Below are 25238 nucleotides of genomic sequence, written 5' to 3'. Positions count from 1 at the left end.
CCACCCGTACCAACTCACAACCAAGATCACAACAATATGGAGACAAGAGATTAAAAACAATGCTTCATAAAACTTCCATTAATACTTGACATTCATTACAATATTCTCCAAATTCTTACAATATAAGAGATATTTTTCACTAAGAGCTTCTACAAGAAATTACATCCAAAGAGCTTCACTACAAGAGCTTACACTTGAAGAGCTTCTACTTGAAGAGCTTTTACATCCAAAGAGCTTGATTACAAATGAACATAAGCCTTACTTAAATAGGCACTTACCACCCAAGGAATGATTTATCCACAACATTCTAGAATATCCACAACCTTCTACAATATCCACAACCTTCTAGAATTTCCACCTAAATACAACTAAGCACCATCATGTGGCCCAATTAGAAAATTACATTTGCTTTGTGGATCACAACAAATATTAAATGCATGTTAATGAACTTTCCACAAACTTCTAAAATGCCACCTACACACCTCGATTAATGGAATAACAACTATTTTTATTATTTTTCTATTTATGCCACCTATGCACCTTGAAAATAGAAATTCCTCTTTTCTCCTTTTTTCCTATTTTTCTATTTTTTATTATTTTCTTTCTATTTTCGTCACTTTCTCTCTCCTCCACAATTTTTTTTTTCCTCTTTTTAAAAAAAAAATTTCCCATGCAAGATGTTCTTGCATCATACTCCCCTGGTAGATAGAAAAGTGTGTCCCCACACTTTGACGCCAAAAGAAAGATATACAACCATCTTCATCTTCACTAAAGGCTTCCACATTTTTTCTCTGATGCATGATGCTCCTACATCTGATTCCCATGGTAGGAAAATTTTTGTGAATATGGATTCACAAAATGAAGTAGCCACTGTTGACATATTTTTATTTTTTCCTCTTCCTCCAACACATAGCTGGAACAAGTATCCGGTGCCGATATATTTCCGTCTTTCTTCTTTTCTAGCACTTGGCTGGAACAAGTGTTTGCTGCTGAAATCTCTCTTCTACAATGAATGCTATCCAATTATAACTCTCATTCTCATCCAATCTTGTTGAATTAATCACACTTGTAGTAAACCTAGAAACACCATACCAATCTTCCTTTGCATACCACACATGACTAACAAGATCCTCATGCAAACCATCATCAATATCTTTCATATGCACCTCAAAGGCAAAATTCCATGAGTCATAGAAATTTACCTCTTTCACTTCTTCATCTTTGATTTCTTCTTCTATGTCTTCAACAAGGCATGTAATAACTTCACTTGCTTGATCTCCAAATAAGGCACTATACTTTTCCTCCATTTCTACAATCTTCAAATCATCTTGATCTACTTCAGGTTTGTAAATCTTGTCATCTTGATGCTCTTCCTCTTCTCTTTTATCTTCTTCAACTTTAGGTTTGAAAGTAACTTCCTCTTCATCCTCTTTCTCTTCTTTTGGACTACATGTCTGATACTCCACTAGATCTTCTTTCTTTTTTGCATCCAAGGAATTATCAACATCCCTTTTCCTGTAATGCACTCTTCGTTTCTGCAACTCAGCTTCTAATTCATTCACTTGCTTTTGCAAATTAACTAGCAATGACTGTTGATTTCTTGCTCTAAATTTTTCAAGTTGAGGAATCCTTAGAATCCATCCAATCACAAAAGTCATTTTCTTATTTCTCTTCTCCATAATCAAGTCTTTAGAAGACAAATCTAGTGCAACACAAGAACCTTGTGTAAACTACCTTACAGTCGACGATCTGTCTACACAATCAAGAATTTCTTGACAAACTTCACCCAACTCAAGGTCTTGGTGCAAACTGCCTCACATTCGACGATCTATCTGCATGCTCAGGAACCTCACTCTGATACCACTAATGTAGGGCCGCACCACCCATACCAAATCACAACCAAGATCACAACAATATGGAGACAAGAGATTAAAAAAATGCTTCATAAAACTTCCATTAATACTTGACATTCATTACAATATTCTCCAAATGAAAGGACTCCAAATTCTTACAATATAAGAGATATTTTCTCACTAAGAGCTTCTACAAGAAATTACATCCAAAGAGCTTCACTACAAGAGCTTACACTTGAAGAGCTTCTACTTGAAGAGCTTTTACATCCAAAGAGCTTGATTACTAATGAACATAAACCTTCCTTAAATAGGCACTTACCACCCAAGGCATGATTTATCCACAAAATTCTAGAATATCCACAACCTTCTACAATATCCACAACCTTCTAGAATTTCCACCTAAATACAACTAAGCACCACCATGTGGCCCAATTAGAAAATTACATTTGCTTTATGGATCACAACAAATATTAAATGCATGATTTAAGGAACTTTCCACAAACTTCTAAAATGCCACCTACACACCTCGATTAATGGAATAACAACTATTTTTATTATTTTTCTATTTATGCCGCCTATGCACCTTGAAAATAGAAATTCCTCTTTTCTCCTTTTTCCTCTTTTTCTATTGTTTATTATTTTCTTTCTATTTTCATCACTTTCTCTCTCCTCCACAATTTTTTTTTTCTCTTCTTCTAATAGTGATATCTCTTGAAGCTTGGTTCCAATTTATATGTATTATTTTCACAAAACTTCTTTTAGACTTATGCAAATTATACCCAAAATCAGGCCTCAAAGTGTACTAATGAAAATTAATAATGTGTTTCATACTTTGGCTATCATACTTACACATCATTTTTTGGCTCATCTCCCATAACACATAACCTTTCATAATTGACTGTTAATGTTTCCCAATCTTTACGAGATCCTCTCCCTTTCTATCAAATCTAAGATTTTGAGTGGAAAATTTTGTCTGTCCATCCATCTTTTCATTTCATCATTCTTGACGCTTAGTTGGCCAATCTATCAACCACTTGATTAGCTTCCCTATAATCATGTGCCACAAATATATTATCAAAGCACTTAAGGATATGAATTCACTCTTCAATGATATTCACAATCATCCATGTAGGCCCATTCTTCTCGTTAAGATAGTCTATGATATTCTTAGAATCTCCTTCTAGCCATAGATTTCTGACTCTGATGTCCCAAGAAAGTTTGATGGTATTTTGTGCCACAATCACCTTCACATAATGATTTGTTTGCAACCCCAAAGGAGTAGAAATAGCAGCAATATATTTTCCATGGGCATTTCTGATGATTCCTCCCACCCTAGCCTTACTTGGGTTGCCTTTAGCAGCCCCATCAAAGTTTTCTTTACACCAACCCTCAAGCAAGAGAGTCCATCTGCAGTCCTCCCTCCTATTTTTTTCGATTTCCTTTGTGCTAAGAAGATGGTTATAACCTTTATTAATAGTATAGTTTTCTAACAAAGCACTAAGGCTTTTATGGAAAACAACTTTGGCATTAGTTTCTTTCTCCCTAAAATTTTTTTTATTCCGCTCCTTCCACACTCCCTAATAAACATGAGGCAAATACTAATCCCACAAGAACTTATTCACATCCTCAATAACCCCATGGTGCCATTTTTCAAAAAGATCAGTAGTGTTATTGGGAAAACTTCAGGTCACCTTGAAGAAAGACAAGAAATAAAACCATATGTCTCTGGTCAAGTGGCAGTGAATAAAGATATGATCCACACTCTCACTATGGTTTTTGCATAGAACACATCTATTAGGCATCAGTCAATGCCCCCTCTTAGTGAGGCTTTCCACTGTCAAGATACTATTTTGGAGCATAATCTAGAAAAATATTAATTTTGGGGATAAGGCAAGGATACTAGGCTTTGGCCCAAATAGGGATTGTTTCAATGTTTTGCATGGTTTTATATCTTGAGGCAACCATCTAGTTGCCATCCTTCATCTCCCCCCAAATAATGGCATCCTTTTTGGGAGATAGAGGGATATGCATAATCATGTCCATCAACAGCTTTAGCTCCTAAGACAACTTAGCCACATTCACCCATTCATTATTGACCCTGTAGTCACTCACTCTACAACTGAATCTTCCATACACAAGTTTGCCCATCTATTATATGGCTTGATTTACCATAAGGGCCCTTGTCTTAGCTAGTCATCATGCCATAAATTTATATCTTCACCATTGAAAAGTTTCCATGTCTCTTTCTCAATGGCTATGCCCTTAGTCCTCAGAATGCCATTCCAAATGTTGGATCCCCTTGGGTCATAGTCCCTACTAATGATGGCCACATATTTGGCCTACAAAATATCCCTCCATTCCCTTGTGGTATTGAAAATCCTCCATATTTGTTTAGCTTGAAGACCCCTATTAAACTACTTCAGATTTCTAATCCCCAGTCCCCCTACTTTTTGGGTCTATAAATAGTCTCCCAAGCCACCAGTGAGTACTTATTATTTCCTTCAGCCCCAACCCAAAAAAAAATCCTCTAAATGGACTCCAAAGTAATAGCCACTTTGGAAGGTATAGAGAAAAGGCTTAATGCATAAGTTGGAAAATTATGCAAAGTAGATTTGATTAGAAGCACTTTACCAGCCTGGCTCAAGGTAATGCCTTTCTAGCCCTCCAACTTTATATTGAATCTATCAATGAGATTGTTCCAAAAGAGGTCATGAGGCTTGGTCCCCAAAGGAAGCCCTAAATTAGTAGAAGGGAGAGAGCCAATATCACATCCCAAAATGTCAACAATTCTTCTCTGTCTGCCCATAGGGGTGTTAATAAAGAAGATCAAGATTTTGCTCCAGTTAATAAGTTGACTAGTGGCGTTGGAATACGTGTTGAGAATTTTCTTCACATTTCTAGATTCTTTCACCAAAGCCTCTCCCCCTAAAACGGTGTCATCCACATATTGCTGATGAGAGAAGATCAAGGGTCTGAAAGAAGGTTTTAACCTAGCTAATTCTCCTCTACTCCTTTTGTAATGAATAAGTCTTCCTAGGCATTATGCCAAAATGATAAAGAGGATCAGTGAAAGAGGGTCTCCTTGCCTAAGACCCCTAGAAGATTTAAAGAAATTAGAGAGAGTACCATTAACCATCACCGCAAAAGTTGGTATGATATGACCTATGCTATACTATTAGTTGAGCATTTATTATTTTACCATTTTGTGCCTTGGTGGTGGTATGCGTCATTCTAGTGGATTGTATTTTGGGTTGATCCTTTATGATGTGTGTGGTTTTTTATTTTAGTCCTAGAAATTCCTTTACCTAGAATGTTCATCATAATAATAAGCATTAAAATTCATTATGGTGTGTTGAAGTTCTCAACAATTGTTATCTTTCCCAAGATGATGTGACCTATCCCAAATAAATTTTAGCTAGTATATTTTTTCGTGTGCATCCAATATAGATAAAGTATAAAATTTCAAGTAAGATTATTCAAGTCCATGAATTTAGGTTCATGCATATAACTCATGTGATCTTATTTCTTATTCATGAGCTATATGTTTTACAAATGCAAACTTACTAGCTAGTTGATTCAAGGACGTACAAAAGTAGAAGATTGTAATATAGAGGATCAAAAGCTCTTTTTTTGGGTGGTTTTTACTTTATCCATCATATACTAGCTATAATCCTTTCTATCAATGAGCCTTTTCTTACTAAGCGTTATTGTATTTCTAGGGTGTAGCCACCTTGGTAGAAAATTATACTAGAAGTATCTCTTCTTTCTATAGCGTGCATTCTAAGTTGTTAGCAATATATCCCCTTGATTGGTGTCACCTTAACATGTTCTTTTTATTTCATTAGAATTAGCCACTCTATGGATTTTCTCATTTTTTGGTTTCCATATAAATACCGGTGTTGATCATGTGCTTTTATGATTATATTTTCTATGGTGATTTACTATGTTTTAATTGACAAATCCTAAGTGGTGGTTGATAACTATTAAGTATTAACTGACAGATTATAATTTTTTATAGTTTTGTGCCCATAATAATTTAATCACCATCTTAGTTATTTGTATTTTTTAATAGGAACAAGATGAAGTCCTAAATTTAAATATTTATGAAGGACTATCAACATAAGGGAATTATATCATATCATATTGGACCTCATTATGACCATTCTATATTTTTTTGGCTGAGAGAATTATCTTACATATGTGGGTGTTTCTATGTTACAATTAGCTTCAATGGTTATATTTTACTATAACATGCTCATGTGACCTAATCACATCCTAAGAACTAGTTTACCACATTGGATTTGTTGGGAGTCAACTTATTCCATATCAAATAATGTATGCATGTGACCTGATTATGTTCTAAGAGTTTCTGCAGGGACCACATGTGCCTTCCCCTATATTATCAACTATATTCTATGTCATGTATTTACATTCTCATCACTTGATGCCTATGACATTATACCATTCCATCCAAGTTTATGCCATTAATGGCATTTTTTCTTTAAGCATTTTATGCACTTAAATGAGTGTTCTTGGTTATTGTGGTGGACACATTATCAAACTTACTATATTTTTTTATGAATTATATAAATTTTAATTATCATGGTTATGATTAAAGATATTTTTCATTATGTGATGTAATCACTATCAATTGTACACTTAGCTTATGTTATTTTCCATGTGTTACATTTTGGACTTTACTGAAATTCCTTAATAGAGAATACCAATCATGGAGAAATATTTAATTGTTAACATGCATTTTTCTAATATTTGTACTAATTATATGTGCTTATATAGAGGTTCAATTTTTGTATATGACATGTCTTATTTTTAATCTATCATAACACTTAAAACTACCAAATCATTTAGACCATTATTTTTTCCAACTAGAATGTTAGATAACTAAACCTATTTATACATTCGTATCTCCTCCATGGTCAATGAACAAAATCAGATCATATATGTTTCTATTGCATTATAGAAGTTTTTAATAGAATGTTTTTCCTTTATGCACTATATAGACCCCTATTGTATCATTTTATGTTTAAACTTGAAAGTGGGGTAAAATATAATGGTGGCATAGTTTACATAACTTTTTCATCTATTTTGAAGATAATTCCTTTATACATTTATATATTAATAAATTACACAATCAAAACAAATTTGGATCCCATCTCAAACATCATTTCTTTATCTATTTGTTCTAAACTAGAGATATATACCTCAATATAGTTATCCTCAGCATAAATTAATTTCAATCTATGAATGGACATATGTCTATGTATCCTTTGTTCACTTGAATTTGCCTCTCTCATGTCTTAGGTCATTTGCATTGTCACAAACTAGACCCTAAAATATATAAATATTTAATATTCACGTCCATTTATTCTTCATCAATGGTCAACTAAACATAAATTTTAATCATTTATTATTACTCTCTTGTTTTAAAGGAATTCAATTTATTCATTTTCTCACCTACAATCTTGTTTTGAATATCATTCACATTGAAGGATAAAACACTCCAATTGAAGCAATCAAATGATTCTAGGTTTCTACAATCATGAGAAGAGTGTGTCCATGCTTGGATGAATATTGTGTTTCATCGTTTAAAAATATTTCTATTAAACATGCCATATAAATTTTTCTTCCAACATAATAATAACTATTTCAAAAAGATGAACTAAGAGAAGCATGAAGTATATCTATGTAGATTACCACATCATTTATGGTATTGAGCTAGAGTGTTTATATCAAATTTATAAAATCTCTCTAATATTTTAAATTTAAGAGAAATTATAAACCATTTTTTTTACCAATCTCGTGTCACCTCTTCATAAAATAAATAAATAATAATAATAATAGTAATAATAATAAGATAAAACATAACCACATATCTAGAATCCAAAGTTATTATATTTATGTAGGCAATATACTATTGTATTCACTCTCTTTAAATCTAATTACTTTTCACCAATCACGGAAAATTATTTTTAAAACTAAAAATTTCTTAAGTTTTTAAATTTATTTATAAATTTTATATACTATAAAAATTATATGATTGGCTAAATTGTTTTGGTGTTACAGGAGCCCTTTTTCAGAAAGTTCTTCATATTCTTATCTTTTCAGCTAATTAATTTATAGATTATTTTATTTAAACATATCAATTAAGAGACAACATATATATATATGTATATATATATATATACATATATATATGTATATACATATATATATATACATATATATATATACATACATATATATATACATATATGTACATATATATATATATGTATATATATATATATATATATGTATATACATATATATATGTATATATATATATATATATATATATATATATATATATATATATATATATATATATATATATATATATATTCTAACTATACATTCAACTAAATAAATTTATTAAAAATATATTTACAAAATAACAACATATATTTCATAATGTCAAAACAAATACAAATAACATTGTTTTATTCATAATTATATACATTTATAGTGAAGCATTTACAAAATATACTCACAAAAATGAAATAGCATCCAATTATTACAATTTAAATTTATACACCAAACAAAAGCAATTGTAAAGAAGAGCTCTGAAAGAGCTAGAGTCCCTGCCTTACGCAAGAGAAAAGATCGACCACGGCCACTGCCATGAGAGATTTTGAAGCTTTTATCTGAATTTTAGAAACTTTTAGTTCTTGAAACTTTTTCCCTGTGCACTAAACATTTTTTGGTAAAATGTTCTTGACAGTGATTTTTGCAGTCACTCTGATACATTTTCACTAAATTGTTTACAAGGTATTTTATAGATATTTTAGGATTTAGTGCCAATCAATTATTAATAGAGTTTCTTATATTTTCACAAATCCTCAAATTTAGTAGCCCACAAAAAAATCTACTAGTCATGATATCTTAGTTTCTTGACTTGTTGTATGATGTGCATCTGAAGTGTAGTGATAAGAAAATCTAAAAATAGAAGTAGGAGTTGTAGAGAAAAAGGGGTTGGAGGCTAGAATATTCCTCTCACATTTTTTTTCCATGTCTATAGATGTAATCAGATTGTTTAGTTTATGGAGGAACCAGATTTTCGTAGATGTAATCCAAGAAAAATTGTTTCTAAGAAAAGATTTTGAAGGAGATGAAATGATTGGCTGTCTTGAATGTTGTGGAAATTGGAGGCAATGAAATTCATAACCAAGATATGAGGATTGGCCAGAAGGATCAGTATTTGGGAGAGGATTTGAAGGAAATGACCTTTTTTTTTGGTGGTTTGACAAATTGTGTTGCTTAGATGCAACAAGGGTTGCACATTACACTGTTCTTAGGGCATAATTTATGGTGTTTTTATTGAATTTTTTTGTGGTCTCAAGGGGTATTCATACTGGACAAATTTTCTTTCAATGCTAGATAAGCAAGGGCTAATTATGTAAGAGGAAGGGTGTTATTATTATCATTTCTTGATTATTGATCCTTTATTGACTTTTTTTAGTAGTATTATTGGAAATTAGCGGGGCAGGCAAGCGAGCACTTTGACAATTGGTTGATCCCCAACTGCTGTTACCTTTGATCTATGTGTGAAAATAAAATTGGTAAATTTACAACTTAATATTTTGAGCATCACTATCTTCAAATTCTTGTCGAAGTTCATAAATTGTTGATTTCAAAAGAAAAAAAGGAAAAAAAAAATGTGGCCACTTATACCCCTTTTGGCACCACAACTTGGTGCACTTACCCTATGTTTTATTTTTTACTAAATAATAAATTTAGAAATTAAAATTTTTTTTTGTTAGTTATTTTATTCTAATATACTTGTAAATATATTAAATTTCATATTTAATAAATTTTCTTTAAAAAAATAATCAATATATATTTCTAATTTTAATTAAATAAATTTATTAACTATATTAATAAATAGCCTCCAATAATCTTGCAATTGAGTGACATTGTTTGATGTGTAAAACTAATTCAATAATAGTGCAAAGTGAATACAATAGTATTAGCCTATGGCATGTACAATAAATAAGGTTAATTATGGAAAAAAAAAAAAAAAAAACTCTAGTGTAAGTGATAATTGAGTAAATAAGAAGAACCATACAAGTCTTAATGTGAATTAAAAAAATTAATATGATTGAAAAGTTTTTCATTATTTATCAATTATTTTAAGAAACAATCAATAGGGGAAGGGAAGGGAAATATGAAATAGCACCTAATAAGAGTCCAATAACAGTGACAATTTTGTTATATATTCACTCAATTACCCTTCTCAAAAGAATCCAAAAAAAAGAAAATACTTGTACTAATAGTGCATAAATTTTTAACTTTTTTGCTAGGTGAATGACTAATTTGTGCACCACTTTTGGGACATTTTATAAGTGATAGTTTTGTTATATATTCCCTTAATTATCCTTCTCAAAAGAGTCCAAAAAATGAAAACAAATGTAGTAATAGTCTATAATTTTTAAATTTTTTTGGTAGGTGATTGACTAATTAGTACATACTACAAGGACATTTACACACATGTATTGATGTTTTCTAAAGTGAGTGACTATTGGTGCACAACAATGATTGATATGAGGCCAACATTTTAATAGATGAATATCCAAAAGCCAAAATTTAATCTCGTTTGGTTGCAGTTCTAGGAATTGAGCATAGGAATGCATATTGAGAATAGGAATGGCTATTCCAATAACAACTATTGTTTGGAATGCACATAAGCTTCATTTCAGGGGCAAAATAAGAATATGTATTCATATTCCCTATTCCAAATGACGAAGAAAATAGAAAATATATTCATAATTTCTTATTCCTATTCCAACAACCAAAGAAGGCTAACTAGATGATCCAATTGCTATTATTGTCATTTTTTTAAAACAAAAAACATTATAAAATAATTTTGAAATTAATTATAAAAACTTTTATTAAAAAGGAATTTAGTCTGTTACGCATGTTTACATTTTTCATTTGTTTTTTCCTCACTCGAGTGGATCTATTTTAACATATCTCCATTTTATTAAAAAGGAATCTAGTCTGTTACGCATGTTTACATTTTCATTTGTTTTTTCCTCACTCGAGTGGATCTCTTTTAATTATACTTTTCTTTTGGGTAACAGTATTATTCTATCCTACCGGTTCAATTCATTTGGACCAGCTCACGCTGTCAGAGCAGACACTTCAAACAATTACATCGAGGACAGAAATACACTGTTGACGAGACGTCCCACAGCTGGCCATTCGTGTTTGGTTCATCTAAAATTTAATTGGAAATTCATACAAGAGGCAACAGTTTCTGGGTCAATTTTTTCATGACCACCCAATGTCTAGTATTGCATGCTGTGATATCTCACCTGAAGCAGGTGGCCATTGAAGAGAGGAAGTTGAAAGAGTTGCAGCAGAAATAGGGTATCGAATTTCCCTTCATCAAATTCCTTTGTCATACTCCCGCTTGACGCCGTTAACAATTTCAAGAGCGTGAGAGATTCTTATCTGCGGAGGAGGAGATCACGTCTTCAAAGCTCACAGTGCCATACTTTGAACCCACATCACTTCATCTGTTTTCTGTACTCTGGCGGACATGGGTATATAGCTTGGCCTCCTGATAATGTTTTTGCAGAGTTCATACTGCTAATGTTTGTGAATACTGCTAATGTTTGCAAATATCTGATACGATTGGATTGATATGATCAGATTGAAGTTTTGAATGCTGGGTGAAAACGTCTTATGGCTCCGTTATGCTGAAGAGAGTGATTTGTGTGTGGAAACCCTTCTCATTTCTATTTTCCATTCCAACGACAAGTATTTTTGGGAATGGATCTATGCTCATTTTGAGGCTAAAATAGAATACGTATTCCTATTCTCCATTCCTATTCCGCACACCAAACAAAGAATACAATCTGCTATTCTAATTCTCAATGACCATTCCAGTTGTATTTCAGCAACCAAACGGGCCCTCAACGTTTGACTGGTGATGAAATCCCAATACAATGACAAAATCCTATGCAATCATTCCACATCAAAACCATTTCTTTCCTCTTTCATTGCAGCAAAGGAAAAGGCATTGAGCCCAACTTAGTTCATTTCATCACTCGCCTTTCTCTACAATGGCCGTCAATTCTCATATGGGTTTCATATTTTCAGTATGGATTTTATACACGAGCCTTCTACACTGCTATTACGGCGTACATCCAGGAGAAGCTTCTGCAGCAACAGTAACAGACCCTCAAGAAGGTAATTAACTCTGTTTTTTTCTATGCTTTTCCACTCCTTAATGTAAAATCAACTCCCCCAAAAGTAGCTTGTATGAACTTATTTCTTAGGAGATTATTCTGTCTATATATTTCAATTCAATTATTTAAATTTTGTGTATGGCAGTTATAGCACTGAAAGTTATAAAAGAGAAAATGAAGAACAGAAAGTGGGATTTCAGTGAGGATCCTTGCAGTGGAAAGGGAAGCTGGAATGCCAGTCATCTTTATGAACACGATAATTATTTGGAATGTGAGATGCGTACGGCAGAGGGGAGAACCTTTTTTCACGTTACCCGAATGTATGTTAAGCAATTTTGCCCCTTACTTTCATAATTAATTATGCTCTTATTTTTTTATTCCTCTTGTTAAACAGAGAACTTGGTCTTGAAATACATGGTTGCAGATATCTGAAAACCCAGAACCTGACCGGGGTTGTTCCAGCGGAGCTTGCCAATCTCACATACCTGCAAGCAATGTATGTGATACGACTCCACTTACTACTACTGTTTTCATTACCATGTTTTATGTGAATACGTGTCAAAGTCTCACAGTATATACATTTTAATGAGTAATTTTTTTTTGGATTCAATTATGTCAAATTCTTTTTTATCAATTTGGAATTCTATTTCACCAAGAAATGTCACTAGGTACTATCAATTTAGACTATAAAAATTTAATGTCTTGAGATGTAATGTTTGTTATTTATTGCTAGAAGCAGGGCACATTATATGTCACTACTATCAAGAGACAACCAATTATTCAATGTCACATCACCTCATCAATAAACTTTAGGGAGTGCACATTATATAATATCACATCAAAAGACAACCAATTTTATTGGAAGACAACCAATTATATAATGTCACATCACCTCACCACTAAAGGTCACTTGGTCTTTCTTCTTTTCTAAACCATTGGTGACATCTTATTAGCCAAAAAGTATGTTGTCATATCCTATTCAATGATTGACTTAAAACTCAAAATTTTAAAGTAAATTGAGAGTGAGTGGAAATTTCTATAGCAGATTTTGAGAGGTATTAATTTTAGGATGATCTCTTATAGAACCTTTTATCCCACCCTCTTTGGAAGAAAAATGATAATTAATAATTGGCTAAAATTTTCTATATGTAGTAATTATTTAAGAATATAATTTTAATATTTAATTGAAAGAATTGAAACAACTTAATGGTACCCATAAGACATGCTTACTAGGGCAATCTTAATTAGAGTTTAATGGTTGAAAATAAGACAATATTTATTTGAAATAGTTTTATACTTATGTTAGAATTTATGCTTTTTATTATTATTATATATTTGATTAGATAGTGTTGGTTTTTTCAAAAGCTTTAATTTTATCTTTTTTCATTTGATTTTAGAAATAGTTTAGAATATTTTGAAATAGAAAATAAATATCATAACAATTTTTAAATAAATTTAAATTTAAATTGAATCGCACCATGACCTTTTTAGTAGTGTTGGTAAACATATTTGTCATAGTAGAATTTGCCCAACGGAGTGTGGCAAATCATTCACAACAGTTGGAGAGGCCCTTGGTATGCGACCTTCCTCTGCGTTTAGAGGGGTAGCTCCCTCGTATGATATAATTTTTAAAGGATTTTCAAATAAAGAATTTAAAACATCAAAGTTCAAGAGAAAGTCATCCAAGATGAATGCACCACACACCCTCACGACCTTCTTCGGTAAATAAGATTGATAACAATGGTGATCAAGAACTACGCTTGAAAGTAACCAGTATTACTAAGTACATTCGTTATCATTCATAAACATTCGCATAACATCATGAGAATGCCTACTACTACATATAACAATTTGGATTTTAAAATAAGAAACCCAAAGCACATCTCATTTCATTTTCTTGCACCAAGAAAGCAATAGAGATTTTTCAATTCAGAGATAAAAAGTGTACATACTTTCCAAAATTTATCCCTAGATCAAAATTTCAGCATAGTGTTCCCTTATTTTTCCAACCAAAAAGTCCCTTTATAAAGCCAAAAGGTGTCCTTATATAGACGTAGAGGTTAATAACTACCTCTTCGTGGTTAATAACCACCTCCAAAATACGTAATTTTGGAAGGTTAATTAACCTCAAGAAAATTAACCTATACAAGGAAACTTGAAAAAACAAAACTTTAGCTAGAGTTCCTAAAGATGTTTACATATACAATCACTGATTCTTCTAGCTACTAACTCTATCTACCCAGACACAATTGATCTATCTCGAAAAGCCCTGTAAGCATCTAGGATGATCATCATTGATTCATAGTTCGAAATGAACACATTTTCCATCCTGAGTTTGGCTGTGAAGTATCTATCTTGAATTTCTTCTGACTCTTATCGATAGGCTGAAATGTTACAATCTCCCAGAGTGACTGCAACCAGGCTAAGCTTCATCATAGTTTCAGCATTTGATACACGGTTCTCTATTTCTGAATGAATCTGAACACTAAAGGAATCAATGAGAAATTGACAATCAACATGTTGAAGATCACTTACTGGCACCCCACCTGTGATAGTAGAGATTAATTCATCTGTACCTTTTGTTTTCAGTTGCTCCAAAGAAGCTATTAGCTTTTCGAACTCAATGATCCCTTTGTTGATGTTTATCACCTTTCAACCAACACTTTTACTCTAGATATGTGTTTGGTTGTCATTTGGATCAGCAATAATTTTCTCAAGAAATAGGGTACTCGTATCTAACTTGGCCATTTCTTTTAATTCATCAGCTACTTTTTGCCAGTTGGATTTATGTTCTTTGCTACTTTCTAACTCTTTATAAATTTCTTGTATCTGTGCTATGGTTTCCCATATATCTCTTTTACCCCAGTTATAAGTTTTGAAGCATCCTCTATCATCCTGTTTATCCAAGCTTTGATCATCATACTATGCGACTTGTGTTTGTTGATTCTTTCAACAATAGTATGATCTAAAATACCATCAGGACCTGCTAAAACCAACGGAGTGACCACAGCTTGGGCATTAGAAGGATTACTGATTGAATTAATATAAGCTACCATCATCTGAACTTGTTCTTTGAGTTGCTCCTTGGCTCTTTTCTCTTCCTTCGCCCTTTGCAACATCTGAGCAGCAATCACTTCAAAATTCTGAAACTCTCTTTCTGCATTAGAAGGACCAAGATCAACCTTTTCTAGAATGAAATCTGATTCAGATGCTTCATCAACATTCTTTTCAATTATAGGTTTGGCCAATTCCACACACAAGTTGCCTAAAGTTTCATCAATAGCTAACCTGGACATCACCTTGGTCTTTTTCACCTTAGGAGGCTTCTGAAAGAATACTAGAGATCACATCAAATGAAGGTGGGATCATTTGAACAACTTTCTTCCTCTTCTGAAGACTATTCTGGAACCATGAATGTGTAATTTTTGAAGCTTGTACATCACTTGCCACATTTTCAACAATCGTCATTAAGTCTTTTGAATTAGATAATGGGTTATCTAATTGTGTGATGCCTATTAATGGCATATCAGGAGGAGAGAGACTCAAATGAGGAATCACTGCATCATGAGGGGATGTAACAGGGACATGCGATTAGGCAATTTGAGGAGTTCTTTGATCTTTTTCACTGGATTCATTCCTTTCCTAATTCATTCTACCTTTCATTCTTGTCCTTTTTCTTTTGACTGTAAACTTATTCGGTTGATTCAGATCTTCATCCCAATCTTGAGCACCTGTATCTAGTTGTTGCATCTTCTCACTAGAAGTTTCCTCTATCGCCATCTGAGATGATTCCCCTTTATTATTTCTCCTCCCTTTACCTTGAAATTCACTAGTTGCTTTTTTAGCTCTGACTTTACTAATCCAGTCTCTTGTCCTTTTAAGAACAAAGGCAATCCTTTCCTTCAAGCTTTTTAACTCTGGAATTGACCAATCAATAGGAGGGAGATCTAGCAATTCAATTTTCTCATAATAGTAAGGATCGGCCAAAGAAACCTCATCGTCATCTACACCTGTCACATCCATGTCCAACTTGAAGTCTATCACCTATCGTACTGTAAGCCGCATCCAATCTCTCTTCCTGACTTCAAAGTCATTTTCACAATCCTCCCAAAAGTCTTCTAGAGCTGGGAAGTGACCAAGACTAGGATTTAACTTTAATTCATTCACTGCATAGCCCTTACTATCATAAGGGAAACACATCATGTAAGGATGCAAATTTATTGTGGCAATAGATCTTTCAATGTTCCTGGCATCTGATGCAGTATCACAACTATAATATCCGATGCCGATAGGAAAAGCTATTTCATCTATCCTCCTATTCCTGCAAAGTTTATTGATTTGACTAATTTGCCTGCACATTTCAATTAAGACCAGTTTATCATCAAAAAATCTAGGTAGCATTAGCGGACACCCATCATAGGTAGCTAACCTGATATAAGTAAACTTCGGGAATTGTATGAAAATGCTTCCATATTTTTGTACTTTCATCGTTGCTTTTGTACTTTCATCGCTGCTTCTGGTGAAATTCTGAGTCCAATGTTCCCTTGAATTTCCCTTACAGTTAGCATGGTGAATGCATCATTCACTCTTCTAAAATGGTGTAGGTTATTATTATACTAAATTTGAGGAAGATGATTATAAATGATGGATGTGTCATCATAAACGCCTTGCCGGTTAAGTCCTGACCAACTCTTGGTGCTTGCGATAGCATAGAAAAGATATGAAGTCATATAAAAGTATTCATTTTCCTGAAGTCCCATGAGTTGTCTATGTAGCGAATCATTAATAATTTTAGCCCAATCAATATGCTGTTTTCCTTCACAGATCATGTTGATAAACAGGATCATCCAACCTTCAAACTCGTGTGACTCTCGAAGACCAATGATCCTGCTTAGTAGGGTCACCATGTTTGTCACATCTTCTTTTAATAGTGACTTGTGAATGGATTTTCCTAATTGAGATTTCCCTTTTCTTGGTTGCGAGAACCATGACCTGGCAATGGTGTTTAGACATTGAGTCTGATTTGCAGTAAAATACTCTTTGGTAGTTCTTAGATTGATGTTAGCATATTGCATCCAGGTAGGCAATCGGAAAATACTAGCAATAGAGGTAGGATCTAGACAGACAATTACTTTATTGTTCAATGAAATAACTTTTCTAGTATCCGGATGATAAGCTTTTACGCATTCCAATACCAAGTCTGGGCACTGTGCTGAAATGGGGTGTCCGCCTGCCCGAGCTAAGCCACTTTCTAATATCTTTTCGGCTAATGGGGTCCTTTCTTCATTCGCAAGAGATGACTAGAAGTCTTGAAGGCAGACACTTCCTAAGATGGTATCACCGATATCTGGAAGTGTGCTTCTTAGAACAAGAGCATAATCTGGCTTCTCATACTTGTACTTCATGATAGATTATCAATCTTTCTTTATCAAATTTGTTAGATGCCTTCAACCTTGTGCTGCACTCTTTACTTGTAACTTCAAAGTAACAAATCAACCACCCAACCAAAAAGATCTATCAGGAATACATCAGACTAAGAATTACCATGTCTTGTAATAGACATTCATAAGAATTGGATCTTGCCCAAACTTATAATTCACTCATAAATCTGCATGAGATTAATGATGCTCTAGCTTATCTGCAGAGTGTTGATTGCCTAAGAAAGTAAGGATGCTGATTTGAGGTTTTTAGAGCTACAGGTCAAGAATGAATATTTCATTTTGTCAAACACTTTCCTAGCATTCTATATGTTCTGTTCATGCTCACTACCCTTTTTTTATTTTGGCATTATGTCAAACAAGTCAGGAGCGGAATTTGTTTGATACATCTAATGAATTCGCATGGAGAAAAGATGAAGAATTTGTTCGGTAGATGTTCTTTGGCATTAATCCTTTGCATATCAAGCATCTCCATGTAATTAACATTCCTTCATTTGTTAGTATAATTCAGTTGCTTGAGTTCTGAGTAAAATCATTTGTCAATAAGATATGGATGGTGACAGATTCCAAAGTTGATTTATCGATTTAAAAATCTCTGCACAGTTTTGTTATGGAAATCTGTAATCTTCTCTCTCATTATTGTATTGGCATCATCCAACCATAGTGCAACACCATAACCCGAAGATCAAATATTTAAGTGAAGATTTTCATGGCATCATCAATATTCCTTTGAGCATGCCTTGAAGACAACAGGAAAATTGCGGGTTGCAAGAAAGTGTTTAAAGACTAGGGTGATATCATGGTTGGCAATGAGGTTTTCAAGGTGGTGTGCCTATTGAATGAACTACGAGCGCAATTGCTTCTTTTAAGCATCCTTCATTTGCTTGCATGGATAGGAACGACACTGCTCTGCTCATGAATATGGCGATATTTCTTTTAATGTTAGCAAGTTGATATAAATATATCGCATTTTACCCACAAAAAATGTTAGCAGCTTTATGTCTTCCAACTCTTGAAATTTAAAATATTTCCCATTGTGAAGGAAAGCCGCAGGTTGAGGATCAATTAATTGGCAAGTATGGTATGAGGTGGCATGCTTTAATTGCTTCTTTAAAAATGTCCTTATCCTGCACTTGGTGAAGAGGGCGGTCTACACATGATCAGATTCTTTCATGTTCCAATCTAATTCCTTCATGAATCTGGACTCCCATAACTGACGGCAGGTATTCAAACCTCTGTATCACACTCACTATTCACTTGGGAAGACCATGCGTTTGAGTTAGAAATAAGGTGAGCAAGGTGATGTATATGTTAAAGAAACCACAAGAGATTCCCTTGCTCACATGGACAATAATATGCACTGATTTGTATATGCAACAATATTCTGAAAAACCAAGTTCTATGGATGCATACAACCATAGGTTGAAACTCCAGCAAATGTAAAATATCAACTTTAATAAGTGCTTGAATAACATTATCCCACTATATTCGAGTTGAAGGAATTTACACATGGTTTATACAATTTGGATATTTTCAAATAGGTTAATAACCATCTCAAAGAGGTTAAGAAATGCACATTTTTGGAGAGGTTAATTAACCTACTCCAAAATGCGCGTTTTGGAAATTATCATTAACTTATTTGAGAGGTTAAGAAATATGCATTTTTGGAGAGGTTAATTAACCTACTCCAAAATGCGCAATTGAAAAGTTATCATTAACCTTTTTGAGAGGTTAACGGTTAATGATAAACTTGAAAACACATATTTTGGGTCTCTCCATTAACCTGCAATAACCTGAGACTCAGAAGTCAGTTTTCAAAAATTTCAAGTGCTGCACGGAGTTGGGAACAGGCCGGAGACATGAAGATTCAGAAACTCACAAAGATTCAGAGATAAAATGGCCAATTGAAAGCTTAAAATTGGGCAATTTTCAAAAATTAACCAAGGCTTATAAAATTGAAAGAATTTTATAACCAGGTAACAAGTGGCTAATATTAATCAAAGTTTATTTGCATTTATATGTTACCATTTATTTATTGAATTTAATATCATGTCCTCATTTTAAATTTATTTTTAATTTTAAAAGTGCGATATTTGTGAAGAAAATTAATCCATTTTTCTTTCCAAAAATATATATTTCCTAAATTTAATATATTTTTCAGGTTTCTATACAAATAAATCTCTTGTTTTAAATTTGATTTTGATCTTTTTATTTTTACATGTAATGTTTTTAGGTGTAAAATTATGTATATATGAAATTATTTGAGTATAATTAAAATATTAAAATTGATATCAAATATTTTTAATCTATAATATTAATTAATTTTTTTTTTAAAAGAAGAGACAATATTTAAAATAAATCACTCTTTGAATTTAAGTAAATTGAGACAAATAAAATTTTAAAATAATATGGAATTTGTAATATTTAGGTTCTATTCTATTTATTTCCTTCTATTATTGAAAAATGATTTATCTCACTTATAATTGGTTAAATTCATTTGGTGTTATAGGACCTCTTTTTCAAAGCTCCCTTCAAACGGCAAAATTTTTGAACATATATTCATATTATAAATAATTTTTAATAATACATATAATTCCTCATTATTAATAACTTCCTATACTTTAGATCATATAACATTTACCTTAAATTTATATAGACAAGTATAATTTACTTATTTTATTCTTACGTTTTCAAAATATTATTTATTATATAAATATTTATATATAAATATTTATATAATTTTTATAGATCCATATTTTTAAAAATATTATGCAAATATGTCTACAAACATTATGAAATTCTACATTGAATTATAGCTGACAAAATAATATAACTAAACAAATTTCGTTATCTAGCTGAAAATATGCATTTCAAATAAACCGACTACTTCAAATTAAGGTAAGTATTATAAATGGTCTGAATAAATTAATTATTTCTTTAATCTCCACTTCTTTATTGTCATAATTGAATGAATATTTTTAATCTTATTTCATTGCTAATATTAAAATGTAAATATAAAAGGAAGTCTATTTTAATCTAATTTAAAAGAAAAATATTTTATGTTTATTTATGTGTATGATAATTTTTTTAATAAAATAATTAATTCATATATTTTAAATCATTTTAAAGTCTCTTTCTTTCTTTCACTAAATACATTATATAATATAGTTATATTTTAAATATTCTTATAAATAGAAAAATGTTAGCAAGAGAAAAAAATTTGTTATATGTGCAAGTTAGCACATCCAAAAGATTTGATGTATATTGTTGATATACATTTATGAAACTAAATTCTTTTAATAATTTTATTTTTTTGTTTAATTTGAGAACTTTGGATATCTTGAAATTATGTATATTTGAAATAATTTGAATATAATTAAAATATTAAAATTGATATCAAATATTTTAAATCTATAATATTAACTTTTTTTTAAAAAAAGAAAGACAATATTTAAAATAAATCACACAAAGCAAATTTTAAAATAATATAGAATTTATAATATTGAAGGATTATTTAAAGATTAGTGAGACATTTTAATAGATTTTATTGTAAAGAGAACCGTATAAATAATTAACAATTGCAAATACTTAATGTCTTTCTATGTAGTATTGATGTAAAATATTTAAAATATAAATACATTAATTTTGATTGTTATTGCAGCGATTTTAGTTGCAACCATCTCAATGGGCCAATACCACCAGAATTGGGATCTTTGTCTAATTTAAAAATTTTGTAAGTTTTTAGTTATTTAGATTATATTTTCGAATAGTCATTTTATTAGATTTTTATCTTAGAAATTATAGTTGAAGAAAGAATAAGATTGTTATTTTTAAAATTTAGAAATTTTAAGTATTCTTATATTTGAAATTCGTGATCTATTTATTTCAGATCACTTGGCATGAATAATTTATCTGGCCATATTCCAAAAGAGCTTGGGAACCTGGCAAATTTAGTAAAAATGTAAGGCAAAGAATTTTGATTCCGTGAAATTTTGAAAATTGAATTTAAAACTTGTCAAAATTGATGAGCAATAATTTGTTGTTGATATTTTATACTTTTGTTGTGCTGGATAGAGATTTATATTCGAATGAGCTATACGGACGACTACCACGATCATTTGCGAATTTGAGCCAGCTTGAATCATTGTAAGTTCTGGTGTATCATTTCTTTTATCGTTTATTTTCTTTTAACAAAATCATCATAATTTTGAAAGTAAGATATGATGAAATAAGTGTTTTTTAGAGCTATCAAATGAATGCTTTCAACGAAAACTAATATCTATTTAATTTAGTATTCATTATTTTGAATTTAGATCTTATGAATCATAATTTGAAAAATATTTTATTGATTAAATTAATATAAGAAAAATAAAGTTCTCAGATTAAAAATAGAAATATAAAATAAATTATATAGCTTATTATTTTATATCAATTATGTTGAAATTTAAAAAGTATTATTTGAATATGCACTAAATTATAACATCTTATAATAATTAGTTCCTCCTATTAGTATATTTAGTTAGGCTTTTTTTTTGTTTTTTGTTTTTTGTGTGTGTGATTAGATTTGTATACGTTTTCAATTAAACTCATAATTATTTTAGAAATATGTTTCAAAAATTATAATTTTTATTAAAATATTATTCTAACTTGATATTTTGCCCTAACTTAAATGAATATTGTGTTTAGTTTTGACAATGGTAATATATATATTTATTTCTAAATTTTAAATAATGCAATGAATAAATACTTTTTCATTTATATTAAGTTTTAAATGTTAAATATTTCTATTATATATATAAATATATTTTCAATATGATAAGAAAATAATAAGATACAAATTTATGACATTTAACTAAAATATATAATAATCATATATTTAATATATTGTTATTTAAGTGTAGCTATTAAAAATCTAACAACATAACCAATCTTTCATGGGCAAAGAGATTTTGGTAGAAAGATAAAGGGAAAATAAAAAGAAAAAGAAGATAGCTATACCGAGAGAGTTTTCCTAGTAGCTATACTCTCTTAAAAATGTTTCGAATAATTGAGAGGAGAGAAGGGGAGAAGAGGGTCAGGGGGGTGAATCAGTTACTCAAGGTCTATATGTACCACTTGAACAATTAAACATTAAACATTTCATTGTTTTTCTTATCCTATTGTTGCTTGGTCTCTACAATAAAATTGTCATAAACTTTAATTTGCATTGCATAATGAAAATATTATCAAAGGTAAACATTCATCACATTTTGACATTAGAATTTTATGTGGGAATCCAATTTCAGAAAAACCACTAGCAACATGTCACTCTTTTTCACTCTTTTGAAGTGAGCTCTGTTAGGAGTTAACCTTGTTAAAGGTTACAAAACACACTACATTAAATGTGACTTGCATAGAGGATTTAATCACCCTGTTAGGAGTGACCTTGTAAGAGGACTTTGATCATTCCATTTAGAATGTCACCTAGTTAAAGGATTTAGACAAACTGTTAAGTCTTCAAATGACTGTTAGGACAATCTCTGTTAAAAGGATTTCAATAAAAAATATTTATAATGATAAGAAAGAAAACAATAGGTTTGATCTGTGTGATTATAACTCACTTTTGCAGGTTCATATCTCTATTCGGTCCTTATATTAGTTCATTGATAAGCCTTCCACTATCATCTTTGATCTTGATCTACTTGGATACCCTTCAAGAAATCAGTCTACTCTTATCATCAACACTTAAGCCTTCTTCTTTGATTCATTTGTCAATAACAACATCATATCTACAAGCTTTCTCCTTTAGCTTCACATTCACACTTTTTTGTGTTTCTGATCAACCTTTCTCTATATGGCTCTCTTCACATACAAACTCACACATACTCACACTGTCTAGGTTCGGCTGGGCTTGACTAGACACAAAACCAAAGTTTAGTTTAGTATATCTTTAAATAGGAAATTTGTGTTTTGCCATTTTCTACATCCATTATAGATCTTAGGGTTTACATTCAGATTGAACTAAATTCAATGTATCTATCTATCTTCTTGATCATCCTCTTGAAACTTCTATAGAATCTATGTTAGATCTTTATCTAATCACCTCCTTGAATTTAATGATCCAACTCTTCAATCTTATCTTCAACGTGTTTTATATCTCCCAAGAAATCAACCGAGTTAGCTTGATCTTATGATTTCTTTAAATTTGTCCTCTTACTATTACTCGACAATCTCTAAATTTTGATACTCGATCAACACTAAAATACTCGGTCACTATAAAGCTTTTTGGCTTAGCATCAACTAACTTGCTCAATCTATGCTAATGCTCAATCAACACTAGATTTTCTTGACAGTAATTGTAGCTTGGTTGACACTAGCATTACTCGACACTCCTTAGTATTTTACTCTTTTGCTCAACTTAGCTTAGCTTTCTTGACATAAATAATTAATTTTCTTTATCAAAGTTTATCTAATCAAATGTCCATTGTAAATTCATTTTCATAACTTCAACTTTTCTTCTAGGTGCTTTAGTTATGAATAAATTTTCAAATCATCTTCATCAATCAAATAAATATGACATTTAGACTAGGCAACAATATGTCTCATCCATAGATTTAACATCAATGACAAAATAACAATTGTTCCAATTGTAAGTTTCCAACAATCTCCCTTTTTGATATTGATGGAAACATCTCAAACATTTGAATACTATTACCATACAATCTAAAAGATTTCACTTCCATGAGTGACTAATATCCTTAGCTTCATTTTGATTCTCATTCATGTAATTTTTGAAAACTCCCTCTATCATCATTCTGTATTTTCAAATTGCTCTTACATGATTCTCTCTCTTTATTAGTAATCTCAATAATCTCTTCCTTAATACTTTCCTTCTTTAGATTTGACTTCTTAGTAACCTCTCCCTCTTTGACAACAATGCCAAAGATGTGTAGCTATCTTAGCTTCACACTCTTCATACATTTGAATTATGTAGATTTTGCATGTTTGGCTAATACTTGTTATCTCTCTATGACTAATCTGTTTATGTTGTACTGAAGTATTCTTCCTTAGGCATGTCCCAAAGTAGAGTTGTATTGTACCACTATGTAGAATGTTCTGATTAGCACATGTGATGTAATGCACCTTGTCCTCTCAAGTAGCTTTAGTTAGGGGAATCACCCCTAGTTTACTTGTAAGATATTCATGAGAATCTTTAGGGAATGATTTTGTGACTATGTTAGCAATCTGTTCCTTTGTATTTACATATTCTAGCTTCACTTCTTTGTCTTGAACTAATTCTCTCAAGTAGTGATACTTGATAGAAATGTGCTTTGCCCTAGTGTGCATCATTGGATTCTTTGAAATGTTGATAGCACTTGTGTTATCACAATAGATAACTACTCAATCTATAATCTTTTCATGCATAACTTTCAAAAATTTCTTAAAATCCATATTATGTTTGAACAATTCATTGCAATTGTCACATACTCGGCTTCAGCTGTTGATTGGTAAATACAGTTCTGCTTCTTACTTATCCATGAGACCAATCTCTTTCCTAGAAAGAATGCACCTCCACAAGTGATTATTCTGTCTTCAATATTTTTAGCCCAATCTGAGTTAGTGAAAACCTGTAGTTCAAATCTATCACTTCTATTGTAATATAATCCATAGTCTTCTCTAACTTTCAAATATCTCAATATCCTTTTTATAACCAT

At 31.3% G+C, this 25238-nt stretch overlaps 1 protein-coding gene across 1 annotated transcript; it reads left to right on the top strand.

Annotated features, from left to right (window-relative positions):
* Positions 1-11613: 11613 nt before the first annotated feature.
* Positions 11614-21281, top strand: LOC149571909 (putative LRR receptor-like serine/threonine-protein kinase At1g07650). The gene is made up of 4 exons (XM_089810170.1): positions 11614-12107; positions 12252-12426; positions 12531-12602; positions 21206-21281. Exons 1-4 carry the CDS (start codon positions 11981-11983, stop codon positions 21279-21281), a joined length of 450 nt encoding a protein of 149 aa, XP_089666296.1. The 5' UTR covers positions 11614-11980.
* Positions 21282-25238: the final 3957 nt, after the last annotated feature.

Source organism: Cupressus sempervirens, chromosome 2 (assembly GCF_028749045.1).
Source record: "Cupressus sempervirens isolate cs-2001-9-10 chromosome 2, ASM2874904v1, whole genome shotgun sequence".
Taxonomy (NCBI): Eukaryota; Viridiplantae; Streptophyta; class Pinopsida; order Cupressales; family Cupressaceae; genus Cupressus; species Cupressus sempervirens.
The sequence above is the reverse complement of the archived record's forward strand: the minus strand, read 5'-3'. Positions and strand labels throughout refer to the sequence as shown.